The sequence below is a fragment of the Dermacentor albipictus genome, chromosome 6 (assembly GCF_038994185.2).
Source record: "Dermacentor albipictus isolate Rhodes 1998 colony chromosome 6, USDA_Dalb.pri_finalv2, whole genome shotgun sequence".
NCBI classification, from domain to species: Eukaryota; Metazoa; Arthropoda; class Arachnida; order Ixodida; family Ixodidae; genus Dermacentor; species Dermacentor albipictus.
The window spans coordinates 41,412,389-41,436,481 of NC_091826.1; the positions used below are offsets into that span (position 1 = coordinate 41,412,389).

Sequence of the window (24,093 nt, forward strand, 5' to 3'; positions counted from 1 at the left end):
TTTGAATCGAGTCCGATAAAGGTAATTCAATCGATAAGGATTGATAGGGGTCGTATCCTGTGTGATAAGATTCATAACTGCCGATAATGCTGGCATTTATACTGACTTTATACTGGCCTCAACCAGTTTGATAAGATCGATAATGAAAACGGGCAGTGCACAGATGAGAAAATTTAACAATGTGTGCACATACTACGATAACTGTAGGGGCGCTTCTGACGAAATTTCTGAATTACGAAAAAATGCGATTCTTTCGTACCTGTCACTTGCTGGTGGTGGGATGTCACAAGTGGTAGCAAGCTAGCATCGAATTCTGTACTTTCACTGCAGGCTCTCATAGACCGCAGCTCTTAGGCACGCCTTCCAGCGTTGAGCCATGGCATCCCTCGTAACAGAGTGAACGAGCGCAGCAAAGGATCAAAGAGCGATCTTCTCGTCCTAATGCAGGATTCGTACGACACTTCTTGCACTGTTACAATTATCTGAACATTGGGAAGATTTCTCTTCCTGGGATATGAAGCTGCGGGTAAGTTGAAACCTATGTAATCGACTTGACAACATAATGGCGACGTAAGAATTGAATGGACATAGGAAAATCGGCTTAAGAATTATAACTTGCAAAGTGAGATGCTAATCATGTATAGAAAATATAAGAGCCAGCGATGGGCCAAGTCCGCCAACTATTGCTTCAACGAAGAACAAGTTGCAATTTTGAGTACCTCGTGATGTCGTGATGGTGTGTGGCCCTTGCGCTAACTCACTCATTGCGTGTACCATTCTAGAATTGTTTTGGGGAGGTTGCCTCACATATCGTGAAACACTGCGCAAGAAAATGGCGGTGAAGATGCAATAACTAATGGCGTTCCAATGCAGTACGTGCTCCACAATTGTGGCCAGATGTACGTTTCCGATTTGCTTTTACGCGTTTGGTATGTACATTTTATTCGTGCCTCTAGGCGTTGTATATTGGAATGAAAATCCCTCTGACTGTACAAATGGTTACACGCTGCTCAAATCACAGAACGCAGGTATCTGCGCTTTATGGAAGTATTAATGTCGTGTTATCTTACGCTGTCTACCCCCTTTCTTTCGGACCTACTACACGTGAGTTGCCTGATTCTCGGCTGCTAACTTGAAGCAAAAGCTAAAGTTGAACTGTGGCCTGTTTGTTCATGCCTTTCATTTGACGAGAATAAATTTTCTGCTTAAGCTCGGAAAGTTTTGAGTAGTGCTCCGTATGGTAGGATGGATCTAAATGTCTATCGCATACAATGTCTGGATTTCTCACCTGCATCGCTGCTCTTGCCTGAATTGCAGTGCTGGTCCGCCATCCCGAGTGGGCTACAAGCTCGCCGGTGACGCTATCGCGGGTTGCTTCACAAATGAGTGAGTCATCTTCTCTTGGGAAGCTGAACGAAACAGCCCAATGCATCAGCGTGCGAGCGTCTGCTCGAAGCCCGCTCGTCCATGGCGATAGCGCGCTGATAAATGGCCAACCAGTAAAACTTCCCGCCGGGTTATTGAGTGGTGTGAACAGCATCGTCACGCGGGTACCAGGTTCATGTGGAAAGGCAATGGGATCACCTGGAGAGAGATCCACAAGAAGCACAATTTATTAATTATAGCCTCAACTTCAGAAATAGTGTTTAAGAGGGGTATTATCTACGCGGTGTCAGCCTGAGACACTTTTTCAAATAAAACCCGTCAGAAGACAGTGCGCGCTTTCTGGGCAGAAGCTCATTGCATCAGAAAGTGCCAGGCATGGAGACAAGTGGGCCGAACATTTTTGTAGTTTATTGCACTCTAACTACAGATCAACGAAAAATAGAGAAACACTCCTTTTTTTTTTTCCTGCCAAAGTGCCATAAGGAATGGCAAGCACTGCTGTGCAGTTTGTAATAAAATATGTAGCTGTTCGTCCACGTTCGCCGGCGTCCGCGTTATTTCGCTGTCGTCTTGTTGGCCATGTATCCCTAATTAAAGCCTAAGCTCCAGACAACTTGTATATATGACTCAGGAATACTTGTATACGAACAAGATTTCAGAGCGAAAAATGAGCCCGCATACCTCACTTTAGAACTCGGATTCGTTCTCCAGTGTATCCAGTGGCGCTCACGCAGTTAGCCGTTAGAAACCTTTTAATCACTTACGTCAGTCTCTTGATAGCAAGAAAACCTCTAGTTTTGCAAGTTCAGAAACTTAAGAAAGTTTCCGCTGTCCCTAAACAATTTTTTCGAACTTTTTTATCATGTGCCAGTCTTGTAGCCATCGTTTTCCGAATATGGCTCACTGAAAAAAATGATGAGAGGCCTTAGCAGAAATATAGAATATACTAAGCATACTTGTAAATAAAGTGTGCTTTCTACCGGAACGATACAACCCCCAATGCATTCTTTGCTCTTCTGTTGGCTCATTTTACTTACTATTCAAGATACTGGCGCCAAGTGATTGCTTGCTACATAAAGGAATTTTGTCTGCCACACAGTATCCATCTTGGGCGACATGCAGTGTCCTGTCGATTTAAACAGCGTCTATCTCTAGGTGATGTTGCGCTCCCAATGGTCGAGGTCGCTTTGCCCTTGATCCTAACTTTTCGGTGGATTCATACTTCTTTCACATCTAATTACGCTTCTCTATATTTCATTTTATTACCTTGCTCCATCATATAAGTGGTTTACTCTGTCCACTTCAATTCTTTAGCCGCGTTTGTCTTACCTCTAGTCGCACATCATCGAAATGCTCCTTGCTTCCAGGCCGGCTTTATAAAGTGCGTCTAGTTATTTCGCTACCATTTCGGCAATATCTATCAAGTATTTATTATGCTTTTGAAATTACTGTACTGCTGTTGCTTTTTCTCCTGTGTTTGCATATTTCCCGAAGCTTAAGGTCACATGTGCTAGGGTTCGACCATTACAGGCAGGAGTCCGTTGCTAAAGAAAAGCGGCATGGGAGTATAGGACTGGGAAAAAATTACAGGGGCGGTCCCGACCTAAGTAGGCGTGTCCAAATATTTCTGCCAGAAACCACATACACCATAGCTGGCTGGTCAGAATAAATTGCGGTGGCTCGTTTTGCGGCGCCGTGTCTTCAGATTGCCGACACCGCGCGACCGAGTCCAGCCATAACAGGATCATAGCAGGGACTCCTCCATGATGAGTTTGACAAGGTCCAAGGCAAACCAATTGGCGTACCGCGATCACAGGACCTCCAGGTATTTTACATTGACATTCCGACCCATTCGTTCATGCTGCTGCACTACCACTTGCACGTAGACAGCATCAATGACAACTACGTTTTAATGTGTTCAGCCGTAGCTGTCAGAGAGCTTCCTTGCAGAGCACTAACTGCAACCTCTTGAGACAAAGCTCGGCGATGATCTGCGGAGAGCGGCAATAGACGGATGCACCACCTCGCACCTTCGTGTTCATCAAGCCGGCATTCTATCATGGCAGTTCTCGGTAGGTGCACCACTTGCAAGTCATTCAAGTCACGAGTGCACACATCCACTGCAATTAGCCGTACCTCTGGTCATCAGTCACTGGTCCCAATCTCCAAGCTTCACGCAGTCTGCGAGTCGATTCCTAAGCTGAATGACCTTGCGCGACGACAATTCGCAAGGAAATCGCTGGGTGGAACGTAGCGCTCTTGTGTACTGTACGGTCTCCAGCTTTCCTACCATGGACGGTGATTCGGGTTTTTGTCTTACTGCCGGTGGCTTCGCGGCCTCTCTAACAGGCTTTAGAGGGCGCAAAATCTGCCCTCATCAACTCGGAGAGGCCACAGGCGAAACATCTGCACTACGTTAAATTGCAACCACGTCAAACTTGACGTAGCCATTGTCCGAGTTCTCACGGTAAGCAGCACGCCAACCGTCCATCGAAGTGTTCCGTTCGTTGCTCTTGTGGGTACCTGGCCTGTACAACATTTATAAGAGCAACCATGCTGTGCAGTTCTTTCAGCCTGATAGCCCATTTTACAACACATCGTAGGCAATTAGCATAAACACCATGCTCATGCAAGGTGCGTACTGCCAAGTGACCTAGGCGCACGCATCTAGGACAACCGGTGCAATATCGTTACTAAACCCTACGGGGTCCACCTGAATCTCTGTACATGCCTCGTACCTCAAAGCACCCGGGGCTCGTGGCACCAGTATGCTTCTAGGAGCCCTGGGCAATGGCACCTTTCGCCTGTAGCATCAATGCTGGCTCAATCATCTCACTGTAACACTGCACCCCTGACGACTACAACCATGGCCATGCCGGCCAGAAAATTTTTGCAGACATTCGCCTTACCGAAGAGGAGCCTCGAAGCTACGAGAAAGTGGAGAAAAAGTTCGATGCCCATTTTGTGGCCGCGAAGTATATAGTCTGTAAAAGCGCAAATTTCCGTTCCCGAAAGCAAGAACCCGGGGAAAGTGCGGAGAACTTTGTGACAGCACTGCACGAACATGCCGACCGCTGTGAATTTGCGGAGTCCCATAATCGAATGATCCGCGACAGATTTGTGATCGGCCTTGAGGACGCACAGCTGTTGGAAGCGCTCCAGATGGATGCCACCCTTACGCTAGTGACCGCTCTGGTGAGGACCAAGCTCAAGGAAACAGTTCACCGAGAGCAAGTGGAACTCCGGGCTGTCAGCAACGAGGCAAATGCAGGCGAACTTGACATGGTCCGACGAACAACGAGGATGCCGTCCAGCAACTGGGAGCATGGTGCCACAGCACAACGGCGAACGCAAGGGTGCCAGTTCCCCGGATGGTCGAGCCACCCAACATCCCAGTGCCCTGCACGTTCAGCGCGGTGTGACCTCTGTGGAATAAAGGGACATTTCGCCTTGGTCTATCACAAGAGAACAGAAAACAACCATGTGGGCGTGTCTATGCTAGAAGGCGACGGACAAAACTTTTTTGTTGGGACACTCAACGGCTAAATGACAGATACGCGGAAGTGTGTATCAATTGTGTCCGCGTAAGTGCAAAAATTTATTCAGGAGCAGAAGTCACTGTTGTGCCGCCTAATTTTCCCGGTGTACTGCCTCGTATACACAGGTCACAAGCGGTGTTGAGAAGTGCTTCGAATCAGCGCCTCGAAGTGAATGGTTGTTTTTCAGCAGATATTGTTTGGAAAGGCCAAACGACGCGAAAAACACTGTACGTGGTAGAGTCAATGCAGTGTGTCATATTAGGGCTCCCAGCCATTGAAGCACTCGTTATTGTCGAATTTCTTGATGTGGTTGACGATAAACAGTACGAGCACATGTATCCGCAGCTATTCTCTGGACTGGACATGATGTTAAGCGAATACACCATTGGCATGAAAGAGGGCGTGGGCCCCTTTGCAATTTTCGCCCCGCGTCGGGTACCCATCCCGTTAAAGAAATCCATCAAAGTAGAGTTGGCCAAAATGGTCAAATCAAAGTCATTCGTAAGGTAGATGACCCGACTACATGGTGTGCCCGAATGGTGCCAGTAGTCAAACCAAGTGGGGAAGTTCGAATCTGAGGGAGACTAACCCAGCTGAATAAGAGCGTCCTACACGAACGGTTTATCTTGCCAACCGTAGAAGACGCACTTGGGCAATTGCCGGGAGCCACATATTTTTCGAAATTAGGTGCGTATTCAGGATTTGACCAGGTTAAATTGGCGAAAGAAAGTTAAGAATTGACAACATTTATCACCCCTTTTTGTAAGTACTGCTTCCAGTGACTGCCGTTCGGTATCACCTCGGCCCAGGAATATTTGTAAAAGCGAATTGCGGTAATCTTAGATGTTCTTCAAGCAGTAGTGAACCTGATGGCCTGATGGATGACGTTCTGGTTTACGGAGCTACGAAGCGTGAACATGATGTACGGCTGCACGCAGTGCTCAAAAGTTTGGTTGCAGTGAGGTAACACTCAATCGCGCAAAATGTTCTTTTTGTGTCAGCAGAGTAGCATTTTTGGTCTACGTGGTCGATGCGTCGGGAATTACGCCGGATTCCAAGAAAATTCGAGCCATACATGAAATGACTACGTCATCAAATGTTGCTGATGTCCGCAGGTTTTTGGGCATGATAAACTATCTTTCAAGGTTTGCGAACAACCTTGCCGCCATGTCAGCACCACTCCGTAGTCTTCTTTTGAAAGGCCGTGAGTGGCACTGGGGCCTGCCCCAGCAAAAATCATTCGAGTCTGAAAGAATTGATCGCCTCGGCGGAATGCGTCGCAAAATTCGACCCCAAGCTGCGCACTACTGTGTCCGCCGACGCGTCGTCATTCGGTCTCCGCTGTGTGCTCATGCAAGCGCATTCAGATCGGGAAAGGCGGCCGGTTGCATATCACTCTCGTTCCTTAACACATACAGATCAACGCAGATAGAAAAGGAAGCGCTTGCGCTGATGTGGGCGGCAGAAAGGTTGGAAGGGTTTTCGATAGGGCTGGCATTTCAATTTGAGACTTACCACAAACCACTCCTATCACTACTCCGTCAGTCACCCATTGATGTGCTTCCCCCTAGAATACAAAGATTGCGACTGAGGGTGATGCGATATCGCTTATCAGTCTCCTATGTCCCAGGAAAACAGATTCGCACCGCCGACGCCCTTTCTCGGGCACCTTGCACGGAAGCGGATGTAGAGATAGGGGAGCTAGATTGCCGCGAAGCATCGAGCGATGCACAAGGCTGTATCAGAGAGCTAAAATTTTCAGCCCATTGAAAACAAATTAGGTTCGCACAAGAAAAAGATTCCAGCTGCCAACCACTCCGGTTGTATTGTAAACAGGGATGGCCACGTCACGCTTAAGTGAGCAGCTGGCAAAGCCCTTACTGGTTGGAGAGAGCAAACTTTACAATATGTGACAGTGTGCTTCTGCCTGGGTCTCTGGGTCTCGTATTGTGGTGCCTTAGAATGTGGGAAGTGAAATACTTTCTTCATTGCATGTTGGTCACCAGGGCGCTGTGAAATGTCGCACAAGAGCCCGCGAATCTGTGTGGTGGCCTGGTCTCAGCGCCGAGTTAGGAGCTCTGGTAAACAGTTGTCGAGAGTGCGCGAGACTGCGCGTTCAAAAAGCCGAGCCCATGATTCCGTCAGAGTCCTGCAGCTTGCCTTGGCTGAGGGTAGTAGCTGACGTTTTCCATTTGAATGGTACATCGTACCTTGTGGTCGCAGACTATTCTTCGCGCTATCCAGAGCTTGCACTTCTGTGTTCAACGTGCTCGGCGGCGGTTATTGAGCAAATCGAAAGTATATTTGCTAGGCAGGGGATTCCAGGATTTGTCGTAAGAGACAGCGGTCCGCAATTCGCTTCTGCAGAATTTGCATTGTTTGTGACAAGTTATGGCTTCCATCAAGTCACGTCCAACTCCAGGTACCCACAGTGAAATGGAGCGACCGAACGTACAGTGCAGACGGTAAAACGGATGTTGGAAAAATTGGTTGGCTCTTACTTGGCCTTCCTAGCTTTATAGGGACTCCCCAGGTCCTTTTGGTACAAGCCCAGCCCAGCTATTCATGGGCCGATGGTTGCACGCTACGCTTCCCGTGCACCTGAAAAAGCTAGTACCGTCAATGACGAGTAGTCTCAGGAGCCCCCGATACGAAGAGAAGACATTGCGGATTAAGCAAAAACTCGAATACGACCGTCGCTATGCGGTAACGCAGCTACTTGTACTAGGCCCTGGAAACCGGGTATGGATAAAAGACAGCGAAATTCCAGCAGCAGTGTTGAGTCCAGCCGTGCGGCCTCGGTCTTATCGGGTGCGGACAGACGACGGGATTGAACTTCAGAGAAACAGACGCGCGTTGGTCCGGTATAGCGAGCTACCCGCGCACATGACCCGTCCTATGACTTTCCAGTGACTCCAGATGCTGCATCCGAGGAACACAAGGCATCGGCAGAGCCGTCTGCGCCTAATTCAACGCCGGCTGCTTCTTCATATGAGCATGGGAGACCCGGTGGTGGTTATATGACACACTATGGTCGAAAAATAAGGCCGCCACAGGGATATGGCTACACCTGAGAGCTGTTCTTTAGCTATACTTGATTTGGGGCTGTATACTCATCCTATTTGTGTGTTTCATACTGTTTGGTTGTTTTGTGGTTCATTTGTTTTCTATGTGTTGAAAAAAAAAGGGGGGGGGGGCGGGGAGATGTAGTGTTATCGCTTATCTCTGATCTGACCAAGCACTCGTATGCACAAGCTGCGTGGTCATTGAGGAAAAAGGAAAAAAAAGCGGCTGGCTAATAAACACGGGGCTTTTTGGGTTCGTGGCTACATCGGAGTGGCGTCAGTCTTTTGCTCGCATCACCACTCCGGCAGCGGACATGACAATAACCACCCCTTCCATACATCCCTCTTTTATGCATCATGTGGAAGTGTTAGAAATGTAACACTTGGTAATTCTAACCTCTCGCCCACACAACGTATATGGAAAAAAAGCGGCTCTCGGTTATCGTTAAAATTGCTCAAGAGGTAAGAGGTCGACCTACTTGCAGTAAGTGTAAAAGCGGACAAGCTCATGCTGCTACTTGCTAAAAAATATGGAGCCTTACAACGGCATCTTCAATATGAAAGCAGGTAATAAGCGAAACCGTAACTAGACTCGCTTAGAGAGCAGGATTTGAAGTAGGAGGTAACGCACCAAAGCAACCAATAGGTAAGCTCTCCCACGCAACGAAGGACCTAATAAAGGAACGACCATGATTGATACTTTGCAACTCAAGAGATCAGATAGAATTTGCACATTTGTCAATACTGATCAACAAGGAGAAAGTAAAGGATATTCAAAATTGTAACGCAAGAGCGATTGCGGTAGCAGTAAAATAGACGCAGCATGAAATGAGCGACAGCAAAACTCGGCATAGGAAAGCCAAGATGAATTTGAAGATGAAGTGCGAAGATGAAGTAGGCACTCAAAGATAAGCAGGGCAATATCAATAATTTAGAAGATATTGTAAAGGCAGCGGAAGAATTCTATACTGACGTGTACTATACCCAGAGCTGCCACAATACCTCCATTAGAAGAAATAATGAACATATTGCAGAGTCTTCTTCTTTAACTTGAAAATAAATTCGCAGGGCCTCCGAAGACATGAAGCGAGTAAAAGTGGCAGCAGAAGATTGAATAACATACGAATAAATGAAATATTGAGGATACAACATGGTTGAAAACCTTGCGGTGCTTTGTACAAAACGCCTCTTGACTTCACGTGTGCCAGAGAATTGGTCGAATGCCGTCATTTTACTACTAAACAATAAAGAGACATTAATGAATTGGGAAAGTATAGGCCCTATAGCTTACTTTTAGTATCGTATAAGGTATTCATGAAGACAACTTCCAATGGAATGAGGGAAACACTCGACGTCAATCAACCTAGAGAAAAGGCTGGCTTCTGGATGGGATACTGTGCAATGGATGAAAGCCATGCAATCATTTAAAAAATGGAGATATCTGCAGAGTACAATTAGCCTCTCTATGTGGATTTCATAGATTACGAAAATATATCTTATTCATTAGTGTTGCGAGCAATCATAGTGGTAATATTTAATCAGCTAGTAGAGGAGCTTTTCGCAAATATCTTCGAAAATGTCTATGAAGATTCCACAGCGCACCATAATTATCCGCAAGAAAAGTAGAAAGATACCTATAAAGAAAGGGCACAGGCGAGGAGACGCAATCTCCAATGCTATTTACTACATGCTCCGTTGTATTCAAGGTACTAAACTGGAAAGGCTTACGAGCTAGGATCAAGCGTCGAATATCTCAGAAACCTTCGGTTTGCATATGACATTGTCCTTTTCAGCGATACTAGGGATAAGTTACAAAGAATGATTGAGGTTCTCAACAGAAAGAGTGTAAGAGTGAGGTTGGAAATTAATATGAAGAAGACAAAGGTAATGATCCATAGCGGGGCAAGGTAACAAGCGTTCAGGATCGCCAGTCAGCATCTAGAGTCTACGAAGGAGTACCTTTAGCTAGGTCAACTACTCACAGGGGGCACGAAACATGTGAAGGAAATTTGCAGAATTAAGAAGCATTTGAGCGCACACGGCAGGCATTATGTGATCCTGATGAGAATCTTACCATTATGACTAAAACGAAAGGTGTACAATCAGTGCATTCCAGCGCTACTACCATGTCGGGCACATACTTGCAGACTGACAAAAAGCTAGAGAACAAGCTAAAAACCGCAGAAAGAGGGACGGAACAAAAAATGATAAGCCTAAGGTTAGGAGACCGCAAGAGAGCGCTGCGGTTCAGAGTGCAAACGAGAATAGACGGTATTCTAATTGACATTAAGAGAAAGAAATGGAACTGGGCAGGTTATGTAATGCAAAGCTTAGATAAAGCGTTCGTAATTATGGTTGCAGAATGGATGCATAGAGAAGGGAAACTCAGTTGGGGACGGCAGGAGACTCGGTGTGGTGATGAAATTGGTTTGCGCATGACAGGAGTAACTGGAGAATGAAGGGGAAGGCCTTCATCCTACAGTGGACCTAAAATACGCTGATTATTATTATTATTATTATTATTATTATTATTATTATTATTATTATTATTATTATTATTATTATTATTATTATTATTAATATTATTATTATTATTATTATTATTGTGAAAGGATGAATTTCGGGCCGACAAGTTGGCTTAATTCGCTTTATGCAGCTCAATTAAAAGTTGCCCATGAAACGCGACAACGAGAACAAGATGCTAGTGGCGTCAGACACCTAGCGGAGCGAGAAGCAAACCATCCAGAAACTTTCCCAGCCACCAAGCTTAAGTTTACGGGTGGTGTACTTTCAAGTAAATTTCAAAGCGTGTGACATTTTTGTTCTGTTGGCAGATCCTCACCGCCAGATTGTCCTCTAATACATATCAAACACCAATTTGAATGACGCCTGCCTGATTCATTAGCGCAAACTGTGGGCAAGGGTGCGCAATTTTGTCTCATGCTACTTTGCAAAGGAATAGCCTGAATTCGAGACATAAAGCGCGCTACAGTGAGCGAGACTGTGCAAAAGACAAAGCACGGAGCGATCCAGTGGAAAACAGCGCTTTTATCAAAAACAATGTAAAACTCACTCGCGCCATTTGCGTCCCCGCCCCAGAGGAGCTCATCACGAGTCTGAAACATTTCGCGTGGCTTATCCTCACCAACTTGTGGCTGCTTGGGTGCAGGGTCGTTTCCCTGGGGTGCAGGATTCTCTGGTGTTTCGTACCCGCTCGAGCCACAGCAACACGATAGGCTGCTTTCCAGGGTGGAGTGGCTTGCAGCCATGGCCCGAGAAGAGGCTGATCGTAGGGCCTTGTACTCGCTCCTGCTGGAAATAGAACAAAATAAAAGATGGTAAAACATACTAGAGCTAGATGTTGATGTATATTTTGTTATTTCGTCACTTGAGAATATACCAAATTTCCTATTATACGCATATAAACGATTTTTGGGCAACATTTTACATCAACAAAGCGAATATTGAAACGTCCGTGGCAACATCATACTCAAATTCTGCTCATTATTTTTTCCTCAAAGGATGACGGCTTCACTACCCTACATAATTTTTTTACTAACTTTAGTTTTGAACACAATTTTATTATTGCTGTTCGCCTATGCATAACGCTTCCATGTTCTGCTGTGCCGACTGCGTATAGGTGGTAATTCGAAGATCAAACGACTGAATGTTCGATGAAGTAGTCCTCTGAGTGGTGCAGTCCTTATGGTTCGGCCCTCTTGCACAGACACGCAGCTCCAAGAAGACCAGACAGCCCGAGAAGAGGCGTCGGAGGTAAGGGCTGGCGCTTTAGCTCGTTCATATCCGGCGTAAAGATGTGCACTTTAGAGTTCCGCCGCCAAGATTGTCTTGCTGGCAGTGATGCTTCTAATTTGCATGCTTGCCGCGTGTTCATATCAGCACGGAGTCCACTCCTAACACATATCTTGTGAGTGCAACCTACCGAATATGGCCAATATAGGTAAGGTGCGTGAGTATGCGGGTCCCGTTGCAATATAGGCCAAGAAGCATGCGAAAAACACGCTGTGACAATACGCGTAAGCAGAACATGTATAATCGCTTCACCTATGGCTATGGCCTAAGACAGGAGAGTGTAAACTTTTATTTTCAAATCAATAACGAGTCCGGAGCACTCGTTATTGTCGAATTTCTTGATGTGGTTGACGATAAACAGTACGAGCACATGTATCCGCAGCTATTCTCTGGACTGGACATGATGTTAGGCGAATACACAATTGGCATGAAAGAGGGCGTGGGCCCCTTTGCAATTTTCGCCCCGAGTCGGGTACCCATCCCGTTAAAGAACTCCATCAAAGTAGAGTTGGCCAAAATAGTCAAATCAAAGTCATTCGTAAGGTAGATGACCAGACTACATGGTGGGCCGGAATGGTGCCAGTAGTCAAACCAAATGGGGAAGTTCGAATCTGTGGGAGACTAAGGCCCAAACAATGAAACGTTCCTTTCCTTCGAGCGCTTCCTGACCTTACGTGAGGCCTCCTTACAGCGAAGGACCGATGGAGGAAGCAAGCATACTCTGAAAGCTTTTTTCACCCGTCCTCACGTAAGGAGCGGTTGCCGCCATGCCTGGGTTCGAGATTATCTCTTAAAAGCTTTAGGCGAACACCAGAACACCACTATTCAATAAAAAAGGTTGTATCGTCACACAATCTTTAAGTTGATGAGCTAATATAGAGAAGCGTGGACGCTTTTTTTCTAGTTTTCTTTATTAAACCTAAAGAAGTAGCGTATTACGGTGCAAAACTTGATGTGATCCAGTAACGCTGGGACGCCGGCGTTGTGCAACGCCTAGCAACGCTTCCACGCCGCACGCGTGACTGAAACGAACGTGCCTGGCAAAACGTACCGTGCTCGCGCTTCTCCGAAGGTGGGCGACAGCACGCACGCGCAAGCAAACGTCACGTGGTTAAGCAGTGAGGCGAAGCGCTCGTTCAGGGATAGGAGCGGCGTAAGGACGCATGAAGGTAGCTTGGTCCAAACAATAAAACGTTCCTTTTAGGTGTGTGCGAATATTGAAATTTTCGATTACGAATCGAATACGAATAAGGCGAAGAACTCTCTTCGAATATCGAATCGAATATCGAATACATGTGTAGTATTAAAAAAATGCAAGAGAGGTAACAATAGCTTTATTACCCTTTTAAAAATAAGATTGCATTTTACAAGGTTGCTTCAAATTAAAGAGGTACTCAATTATAGATAATGGACTCAGGTAATGCCCTCAGTCAGGTAAAACGCTTGTTACAGATTGTAGTGTAGGAAAATTAACTGCTCAATATGGCCAGAAAGTAAACGCTCTCTATGCACTGTCACATTTCTACCGGTAGAAAAGACTCTTTCACTAGGAACTGAAGTGGCAGGGATCGCCAAGTACTTCCGGGTGAGTGCACTTAAAAGCGGGTACCTGAAGCGGCCAACGGACTGCCACCACTCACAAGTATTCATGCCCCTTTCCAGAAGAAGCTTTTGCGGGTAGTCTGTAACTTCCCCCTCAGGGGCAGATGCCAAATGTGTCTTCTCTTTGTTCATCACTAGATCGTCAAAAGCATTCCATACACTCGATGCCACCAGTGGACACGAAGTCGACGATGGCACGGCGGTGTCCCCACGGTGTTCCATGACGGCTTTCTGGAGCTCCCTTGTCCCAAGGTTTTTCAGCCAGATCATCTGAACAGATGCCTGATGAACTGTGGCCATAAAGCGCGGATAAAGAAACATGCCTAGGCTGGCCACTTCATCAAATTTCCACTCCGCACAAAGAGCCTTGATACATTGTGAATCAATGTTAGCAAACCCTGAGTTGCCTTTGCAACCTTCAAGGCAGTGGGGCATTCCAAAAATTATTGAAATTATAAAGCTTGGTGAAAAAGAAACCGAAACTGATCAAGTCTCAAATGCCTGAAGCAGATAGACTGAAACAGAGCATACAGATAATGGCAACTCAGGGTTGCAAAGGCAACCCTAAGTTGCCTTTGCAAGCTTCAAGGCAATGGGGCATTCCAAAATAATTGGAATTATAAAGCTTGGTGAAAAAGAAACCGAAACTGATCAAGTCTCAAATGCTTGAAGCAGACAGACTGAAACAGAGCATACAGATAATGAGCGGATCATGCGAAGTTCTCAGTTAATAAACATGTTCTTAGGAGAATGCGGAGCAAGCATACAATTGGTTAATTGCTCAATTATTCGCAGTCTATCCGAATATTCGCCGTTTCCACCGTTATTCGGCCGTCCTCGGATATTCGTGAATTTCCGAACATGCATTTCTCGAATGGAATACGCTTCGAATATGGAAAATATTCGATTCCTATTCGAAATTCCGAATATTCGCACATCCCTTGTTCCTTTCCTTCGAGCGCTTCCTAACCTTATGTGAGGCCTCCTTACAGCGAAGGACCGATGGAGGAAGCAAGCATACTCTGAAAGCTCCCTTCACCCGTCCTCACCTAAGGAGCGGTTGCCGCGGGCCTGGGTTCGAGATTATCTCTTCAAATCTTTCCGCGAACACCATTATTCTATTAAAAAATGTTGTATCGTCGCACAATCTTTAAATTGAATCGCTAATATAGAGAAGCGTGGACGCTTTCTTCTAGTTTCGTTTACTAAAGTTAAAAAAAAGTTGCGCATTACAGTGCAAAACTTGATGTGCTCCAGCAACGCTGGCACGCCGGCGTCTTGCAACGCCTAGCAACGCCTAGCAATGCTTGCATGCCGCACGCGTGACTGAAACGAACATGCCTGGCAAGACGTACCGTGCTCGCGCTTCTCCGCAGGTGGGCGACAGTGCGCATGCGCAAGCGAATGCCATGTGGTTAAGCAATGAGGTGAAGCGCTCGTTCAGGGCCAGGAGCGGCTTAAGGACGCATCAAGGTAGCTTTGGAGCTACCTTATGCTGAAGAAGCACCAAGGAAGCCTTCACCGAGGGCCCCTCAGTAAGGAAGCTTTCAGAGTGACATAAGGTAGCCTCACCCCAATGAAGGCTTCCTTAGTGAGGTAAGGAAGGTTTCATTGTTTGGCTTCTTATGCTGAGGAAGTACCAAGAAGCACCAAGGAAGCCTTCACCGAGGGCTCCTCAGTAAGGAATCTTTCAGAGTGACATAAGGTAGCCTCACTGCAATGAAGGCTTCCTTACTGAGGTAAGGAAGATTTCATTGTCTGGCCCTAACCCAGCTGAATAAGACCGTCCTACACGAACGGTTTGTCTTGCCAACCGTAAACGACGCACTTGGGCAATTGCCGGGAGCCACATGCTTTTCGAAATTAGGTGCCAATTCAGGATTTGACCAGGTTAAATTGGCGAAAGAAAGTCAAGAATTGACAACATTTATCGCCCCTTTTTGTAGGTACTGCTTCCAGTGACTGCCGTTCGGTATCACCTCGGCCCAGGAATATTTTTAAAAGCGAATTGCGGTAATCTTAGATGGTCTTCAAGGAGTAGTGAACCTGATGGCCTGATGGATGACATTCTAGTTTACGGAGCTACGAAGCGTGAACATGATGTACGGCTGCACGCAGTGCTCAAAAGTTTGGTTGCAGTGAGGTAACACTCAATCGCGCAAAATGTTCTTTTTGTGTCAGCAGAGTAGCATTTTTGGTCTACGTGGTCGATGCGTCGGGAATTACGCCGGATTCCAAGAAAATTCGAGCCATACATTAAATGACTACGTCATCAAATGTTGCTGATGTCCGCAGGTTTTTGGGCATGATAAACTATCTGGCAAGGTTTGTGAACAACCTTGCCGGCATGTCAGCACCACTCCGTAGTCTTCTTTTGAAAGGCCGTGAGTGGCACTGGGGCCTGCCCCAGCAAAAATCATTCGAGTCTGAAAGAATTGATCGCCTCGGCGGAATGCGTCGCTAAATTCGACCCCAAGCTGCGCACTACTGTGTCCGCCGACGCGTCGTCATGCGGTCTCCGCTGTGTGCTCATGCAAGCGCATTCAGATCGGGAAAGGCGGCCGGTTGCATATCACTCTCGTTCCTTAACACCTACAGATCAACGCAGATAGAAAAGGAAGCGCTTGCGCTGATGTGGGTGGCAGAAAGGTTGGAAGTGTTTTCGATAGCGCTGGCATTTCAATTTGAGACTTACCACAAACCACTACTATCGCTACTCCGTCAGTCACCCATTGATGTGCTTCCCCCTAGAATACAAAGATTGCGACTGAGGGTGATGCGATATCGCTTTTCAGTCTCCTATGTCCCAGGAAAACACATTCGCACCGCCGACGCCCTTTCTCGGGCACCTTGCATGGAAGCGGACGTAGAGATAGGGGAGCTAGATTGCCGAGATGCATCGAGCGATGCACAAGGCTGTATCAGAGAGCTAAAATTTTCAGCCCATTGAAACAAATTTAGGTTCGCGCAAGAAAACGATTCCAGCTGCCAACCACTCCGGTTGTATTGTAAACAGGGATGGCCACGTCACGCTAAAGTAAGCAGCTGGCTAAGGCCTTACTGGTTGGAGAGAGCAAACCTTAGAATATGTGACAGTGTGCTTCTGCCTGGGTCTCTGGGTCTCGTATTGTGGTGCCTTAGAATGTGAGAAGTGAAATACTTTCTTCATTGCTTGTTGGTCACCAGGGCGCTGTGAAATGTCGCACAAGAGCCCGCGAATCTGTGTGGTGGCCTGGTCTCAGCGCCGAGTTGGAAGCTCTGGTAAACAGTTGTCGAGAGTGCGCGAGACTGCGCGTTCAAAAAGCCGAGCCCATGATTCCGTCAGAGTCCTGCAGCTTGCCTTGGCTGAAGGTAGTAGCTGACTTTTTCCATTTGAATGGTACATCGTACCTTGTGGTTGCAGACTATTCTTCGCGCTATCCAGAGATTGCACTTCTGTGTTCAACGTGCTCGGCGGCGGTTATTGAGCAAATCGAAAGTATATTTGCTAGGCAGGGGATTCCAGGACTTGTCGTAACAGACAGTGGTCCGCAATTCGCTTCTGCAGAATTTGCATTGTTTGTGACAAGTTATGGCTTCCATCAAGTCACGTCCAACCCCAGGTACCCACAGTGAAATGGAGCGGCTGAACGTACAGTGCAGACGGTAAAACGGATGTTGGAAAAATTGGTTGGCTCTTACTTGGCCTTCCTAGCTTTATAGGGACTCCCCAGGTCCTTTTGGTACAAGCCCAGCCCAGCTATTGATGGGACGATGGTTGCACGCTACGCTTCCCGTGCACCTGAAAAAGCTAGTACCGTCAATGACGAGTAGTCTCAGGAGCCTCCGATACAAAGAGAAGACAGTGCGGATTAAGCAAAAACTCGACTACGACCGTCGCTATGCGGTAACGCAGCTACCGCTACTAGGCCCTGGAAACCGGGTATGGATAAACGACAGCGAAATTCCAGCAGCAGTGTTGAGTCCAGCCATGCGGCCTCGGTCTTATCGGGTGCGGACAGACGACGCGATTGAACTTCAGAGAAACAGGCGCGCGTCGGTCCGGTATAGCGAGCTAACCGGCGCACATGACCCGTCCTATGACTTTCCAGTGACTCCAGATGCTGCATCCGAGGAACACAAGGCCTCGGCAGAGCCTTCTGCGCTTAATTCAACGCCGGCTGCTTCTTCATATGAGGATGGGAGACCCGGTGGTGGTTATATGACACGCTATGGTCGGAAAATAAGGCCGCCACAGGGATATGGCTACAACTGAGAGCTGTTCTTTAGCTACACTTGATTTGGTGCTGTATACTCATCCTATTTGTGTGTTTCATACTGTTTGGTTGTTTTGTGGTTCATTTGTTTTCTATGTGTTGATAAAAAGGGGCGGGGAGATGTAGTGTTATCGCTTATCTCTGATCTGACCAAGCACTCGTATGCACAAGCTGCGTGGTCGTTGAGGAAAAAGGATAAAAAGCGGCTGGCTAATAAACACGGGGCTATTTGGGTTCGTGGCTACATCGGAGTGGCGTCAGTCTTTTGCTCGCATCACCCCTTCGGCAGCGGACACGACAATAACCACCCCTTCCATATATCCCTCTTTTATACATCATGTGGAAGTGTTAGAAATGTAACACTTGGTAATTCTAACCTCTCGCCCACACAACGTATATGGAAAAAAAGCGGCTCTCGTTTATCGTTATGATTGGTCAAGAGGTAAGAGGTCGACCTACATGCAGTAAGTGTAAAAGCGGACAAGTTCATGCTGCTACTTGCTAACAAATATGGAGCCTTACAACGGCATCTTAAATATGAAAGCAGGTAATAAGCGAAACCGTAACTAGACTCGCTTAGAGAGCAGGATTTGAAGTAGGAGGTAACGCACCAAAGCAACCAATAGGTAAGCTCTCCCACGCAACGAAGGACCTAATAAAGGAACGACCATGATTGATACTTTGCAACTCAAGAGATCAGATAGAATTTGCACATTTGTCAATACTGATCAACAAGGAGAAAGTAAAGGATATTCAAAATTGTAACGCAAGAACGATTGCGGTAGCAGTAAAATAGACGCAGCATGAAATGAGCGAGAGCAAAACTCGGCATAGGAAAGCCAAGATGAATTTGAAGATGAAGTGCGAAGATGAAGTATGCACTCCAAGATAAGCAGGGCAATATCAATAATTTAGAAGATATTCTAAAGGCAGCGGAAGAATTCTATACTGACGTGTACTATACCCAGAGCTGCCACAATACCTCCATTAGAAGAAATAATGAACATATTGCAGAGTCTTCTTCTTTAACTTGGAAATAAATTCGCAGGGCCTCCGAAGACATGAAGCGAGTAAAAGCGGCAGCAGAAGATTGAATAACATACGAATAAATGAAATATGCAGGATACAACATGGTTGAAAACCTTGCGGTGCTTTGAACAAAACGCCTCTTGACTTCAAGTGTGCCAGAGAATTGGTCGAATGCCGTCATTTTACTACTACACAATAAACAGACATTAATGAATTGGGAAAGTATAGGCCCTATAGCTTACTTTTAGTATCGTATAAGGTATTCACGAAGACAACTTCCAATGGAATGAGGGAAACACTCGACGTCAATCAACCTAGAGAAAAGGCTGGCTTCAGGATGGGATACTGTGCAATGGATGAAAGCCATGCAATCATTTAAAAAAATGGAGATATCTGCAGAGTACAATTAGCCTCTCTATGTAGATTTCATAGATTACGAAAATATATCTGATTCATTAGTGTTGCCAGCAATCATAGTGGTAATATTTAATCAGCTAGTAGAGGAGCTTTTCGCAAATATCTTCGAAAATGTCCATGAAGATTCCAAAGCGCACCATAATTATCCGCAAGAAAAGTAGAAAGATACCTATAAAGAAAGGGCACAGGCGAGGAGACGCAATCTCCAATGCTATTTACTACATGCTCCGTTGTATTCAAGGTACTAAACTGGAAAGGCTTACAAGTTAGGATCAAGCGTCGAATATCTCAGAAACCTTCGGTTTGCATATGACATTGTCCTTTTCAGCGATACTAGGGATAAGTTACAAAGAATGATTGAGGTTCTCAACAGAAAGAGTGTAAGAGTGAGGTTGGAAATTAATATGAAGAAAACAAAGGTAATGATCCATAGCGGGGCAAGGTAACAAGCGTTCAGGATCGCCAGTCAGCATCTAGAGTCTACGAAGGAGTACGTTTGGCTAGGTCAACTACTCACAGGGGGCAGGAAATATGCGAAGGAAATTTGCAGAATTAAGAAGCATTGCAGCGCACACGGCAGGCATTCTGTGATCCTGATGAGAAGCTTACCATTATGACTAAAACGAAAGGTGTACAATCAGTGCATTCCAGCGCTACTACCATGTCGGGCACATAGTTGCAGACTGACAAAAAGCTCGAGAACAAGTTAACAACCGCAGAAAGAGGGACGGAACAAAAAATGAAAAGCCTAAGGTTAGGAGACCGCAAGAGAGCGCTGTGGTTCAGAGTGCAAACGAGAATAGACGGTATTCTAATTGACATTAAGAGAAAGAAATGGAACTGGGCAGGTTATGTAATGCAAAGCTTAGATAACGCGTTCGTAATTATGGTTGCAGAATGGATGCATAGAGAAGGGAAACTCAGTTGCGGACGGCAGGAGACTCGGTGTGGTGATGAAATTGGTTTGCGCATGACAGGAGTAACTGGAGAATGAAAGGGGAGGCCTTCATCCTACAGTGGACCTAAATTAGGCTTATTATTATTATTATTATTATTATTATTATTATTATTATTATTATTATTATTATTATTATTATTATTATTATTATTATTATTATTATTATTATTATTATGAAAGAATGAATTTCGGGCCGACAAGTTGGCCTAATTCGCTTTATGCAGCTCAATTAAAAATTGCCTATGAAATGCGACAACGAGAACAAGATGCTAGTGGCGTCAGACACCTAGCGGAGCGAGCAGCGAACCATCCAGAAACTTCACTCGCGCTACTAGAGAACACGGTGTACACGGATGCTGCCACGTACCCGCGAGAAGGGAAACGCATGGCCACGGCGGTGGTGGTGGATGGCGATGGGAATCTGATGACATGTGCGACGGCAAAGGCAGCCGACACAGCGGAGGCCGAAGAAATTGCCGTGGCGCTGGCGGCAGTAGAAGGATATAGGACAGGCAGGCCTCTAAACATCCTAACAGACTCGAAGGAAGCGTGCAGAAATTACACGCGGGGCAGGATTAGCAAAGCCGCCCTCAGAATTCTTGGCGGAGCCAACTTCGCCGAGAGGAACGTTACACACAAGTTAATTTGGATTCCGGCCCACGCAGGCATAGAGGGTAACGAAAGGGCAGACAGCCTAGCTCGAGAGACCACGTTCCGAGCAGAGCAGTCGCGCGCCCCGGAGTATCACCCACACGCTTGTGAGGGAGGATACACAGAAATCTTAAACTTATACAGAGGGTCGAGAGCCAAATATCCCCCACCGCACAAAGCTCTAACGCAGGAGGAAGCAACGAGTTGGCGCAGATTGCAGACAAACTCCTTCCCAAATTTATACATTCTAAACAAAATGTACCCAACACAATATAGAGACACCTGCCCATGGTGCGGGGCCACACCCACACTATACCATGTCACATGGGAATGTAAACACAATAAATAATTCCACCAACACAATAACCCGAGTGCGGAGCAATGGGAGAGTCGGCTTACCAGCTGCGAGCTCACGGCCCAAAGGGCCTTAGTGCAGCACGCTAGTGAGGTAGCTAGGCTCAGTGGAGCCCTGGAATAGGGGCCCACCCTTGCTGGAAGAGGCTCCAAGTCGCCGGCGCCCCAAGACGACCGAGACCTCGAGACGCTAAATCCTTGAAGGAACCAAAATAAAGTTTCTCTCTCTCTCTCTCTCTCCCAGCCACCAAGCCTAAGTTTACGGGTGGTGTACAAGGCATTCTGGACTGAGGACGCCTCTCCCTAGCTGCTTCACCTAATAAAAATGTTTATTCTCTCTCTCTCTCTCAAGTAAATTTCAAAGCGTGTGACATTTTTGCTCTGTTGGCAGATCCTCACAGCCGGATTGTCCTCTAATAAATATCAAACACCACATTGAATGACGCCTGCCTGATTCATTAGCGCAAACTGTGGGCAAGAGTGTGCAATTTTGTCTCATATTATTTTGCAAAGGAACAGCCTGAATTCGAGACATAAAGCGCGCTACAGTGAGCGAGACTGTGCAAAAGACGAAGCACGGAGCGATCCAGGGGAAAACAGCACTTTTATCAAAAACAATGTAAAACTCACTCGCCCCATTTGCGTCCCCGCCCCAGAGGAGCTCATCACGAGTCTGAAACATTTCGCGTGGCTTATCCTCACCAACTTCTGGCTGCGCGGGTGGAGGATTCCCCGGAGCTTGGGACCCGGTTGAGCCACTACAACAGGAGAAGTTGCTCGCTACGGTCGAGTGGCTTGCAGCCATTGTCCGAGTAGAGGCAGATCCAAGGCCCTTGTGCTCGCTCCTGCTTGAAATAGAACAAAATAAAAGATGGTAAAACATGCTAGAAGCTAGATGTTGATGTAAATTTCGTTATTTCGTCACTTGAGAATATACCAAATTTCCTATTATATGCATATAAACGATTTTTGGGCAACATTTTTCATCAACAAAGCGAATATTGAAACGTCCGTGGCAACATCATACACAAATTCTTTTCATTTTTTGACTGAAAGGATGACGGCTCAACTACCCTACATAATTTTTTTACTAACTTTTGTTTTGAACATATTTTTATCATTGCTGTTCACCTATGCATAACGCTTCCATGTTCTGCTGCGCCGACTGCGTATAGGTGGTAATTCGAAGATCAAACGACTGAATCAGGCACGTACCCAGGGGGCGGCACGTACCCCCCCGAAATCAGATGGCATACCCCCTCCCCCCCTCCCCACCCACGCCACCACTCCTCACACATTCCTAAAGCGCTGCCAGATCAATGTTGAGACTTGGCAGCTAGTCATCGGTCAGCATTATGCTGCCTTTTACACTTCTTTTGGATGGCGGTAGTTATCAGCATCTCTTGGGATGTGAAGGCCAGTTTTCTCATAGATTCAGCGCCCGCGAGATTAACTCGAGATGCGTTCATTTGTCACCATCCATTCAACTGTCACGTGCATAGCTGTTGCTTTTGTTAGTTCAACCTTCTTTGCTTAGGCTCATCCTGGGACCACGAAAGGGATGTGGCTGTTAGCTGGTCTGTACTCTCGTGGAACGAGTTGCGGGTGGAGAAAACGCCAATTGTGTTTAACTTTTCCTTTTGCTTCATTATTTTCTTGAATGACAGCTCGTCGCGACGCTGGCAGATGCCCGGAATCATATACACGTGATATGGGTTAGATAAGGTGGGAAATAAAATAATGTGAAACAGCGTCCATCACAAAAACCTGCAATAACCCTCAAACCCATAATAAAGATGACTGTCACCAGTTACCTTGTCTAGTTTTTTCCGAATTGTATAGCACTTTCGTGCAAAATTGGCAACTGGAAACAAAAATCGCAAGAAGTTGAGAAATCAAGCGATCTACTAATGGAGAGAGCCAAGGCAACAACCAAACTGCAAGGAAAAGCGAATATAACCACAAATCTAACAAATATAACCGTTGCTTCATAAAATATTTATGGATCAACATATCTTTATTTAAATAGGAAGTAGAGAATACGCCGTCGGAAGCGAAGAACAATTACGTGTTTTGAATGACGCTTCTACAGTTATCGGTCGAACCGCCTCACGTAGCCACTTCTCTATTGTGCTTATGTGGGTGTTTTTCTAACCTTTCGCGGTGGGCGCACTACGTCTACAATCGCAGTATCCTGCGCTCTACACGGTTGTATGGGACTGGCGGCCACACAGCGGTACGCAACTTCCCAAATAACAACACGAGTCGTTTTCGCACTTGGAGCAGTAAACGAGGAATCCAAAAGAACTGTGATTGTTCCGCAAATATATATATCGCTGTAATTCTTCCAGAGCTAATACAAAAAATGCTACTATAGTCGGAGACAACTTAAGTCTACAGTGAAGCCTCGCCCACGCCCTCATTACAACCAGCAGCCTCCACGAGGCTGCAAATAGTCGGTACTTCAAACTTTTCCTGTTACCCAAATAAGGCGGTAGCCACAAAAAAGTAATATTATTAGCGCTTGATTTTACACGTTTTCCCTCCCCTATTACAGTGGAATGACGAAAGCCTAATTCTTTATTGAACTGAAATGCTTGCTTCGCTGCAACTATTTATTGTCAAGCTCCACTTCAGTTGGCAGTGAAGTTTCATGAGTAAACCGGCTCAGCAGTGAAAAGAACTGTACCGCAGACTTTTGAAGAGTGAAATATACTCAGACTCCGTACACTTTGTCCATGTCTGTTGCATACCTCATTGGTTCCGCCGATGGAAAAACTCTTCAAGATCAGCGGACGATCCGGAGCTATCAAGCACGACGGCATTTTGATAAGGCCGCATGACGACGATTTTGTTTGCTTCTGTGATTAACTGGCGGAGTAATATTGCTACATGCGTGTGGTATTTGTTTGAACGAGGCGCGTGGGTGCCATCACTCCACAAAAGAGGAGGAAGAACGAACTGGGCTCGCGCTGTGAACCTAACCGGTCAGCGCTGCAAGCGTTGTTGTAAATATAACCTAT

At 46.2% G+C, this 24,093-nt stretch overlaps 1 protein-coding gene across 1 annotated transcript in view; it reads right to left on the bottom strand.

The window, feature by feature from the left end:
• Window positions 1-1,282: 1,282 nt before the first annotated feature.
• The window catches only part of LOC135920720 (uncharacterized), a 45,984-nt gene continuing 23,173 nt past the window's right edge, over window positions 1,283-24,093 (bottom strand). The window contains exons 3-5 of the mRNA XM_070540397.1: window positions 21,773-21,915; window positions 11,136-11,302; window positions 1,283-1,584 (exon numbers count right to left, since the gene is read on the bottom strand). Coding sequence (XP_070396498.1) covers window positions 1,543-1,584; window positions 11,136-11,302; window positions 21,773-21,915 — 352 coding nt within the window. The 3' untranslated portion in view covers window positions 1,283-1,542. The remainder of the gene's footprint in view (window positions 1,585-11,135; window positions 11,303-21,772; window positions 21,916-24,093) is intronic.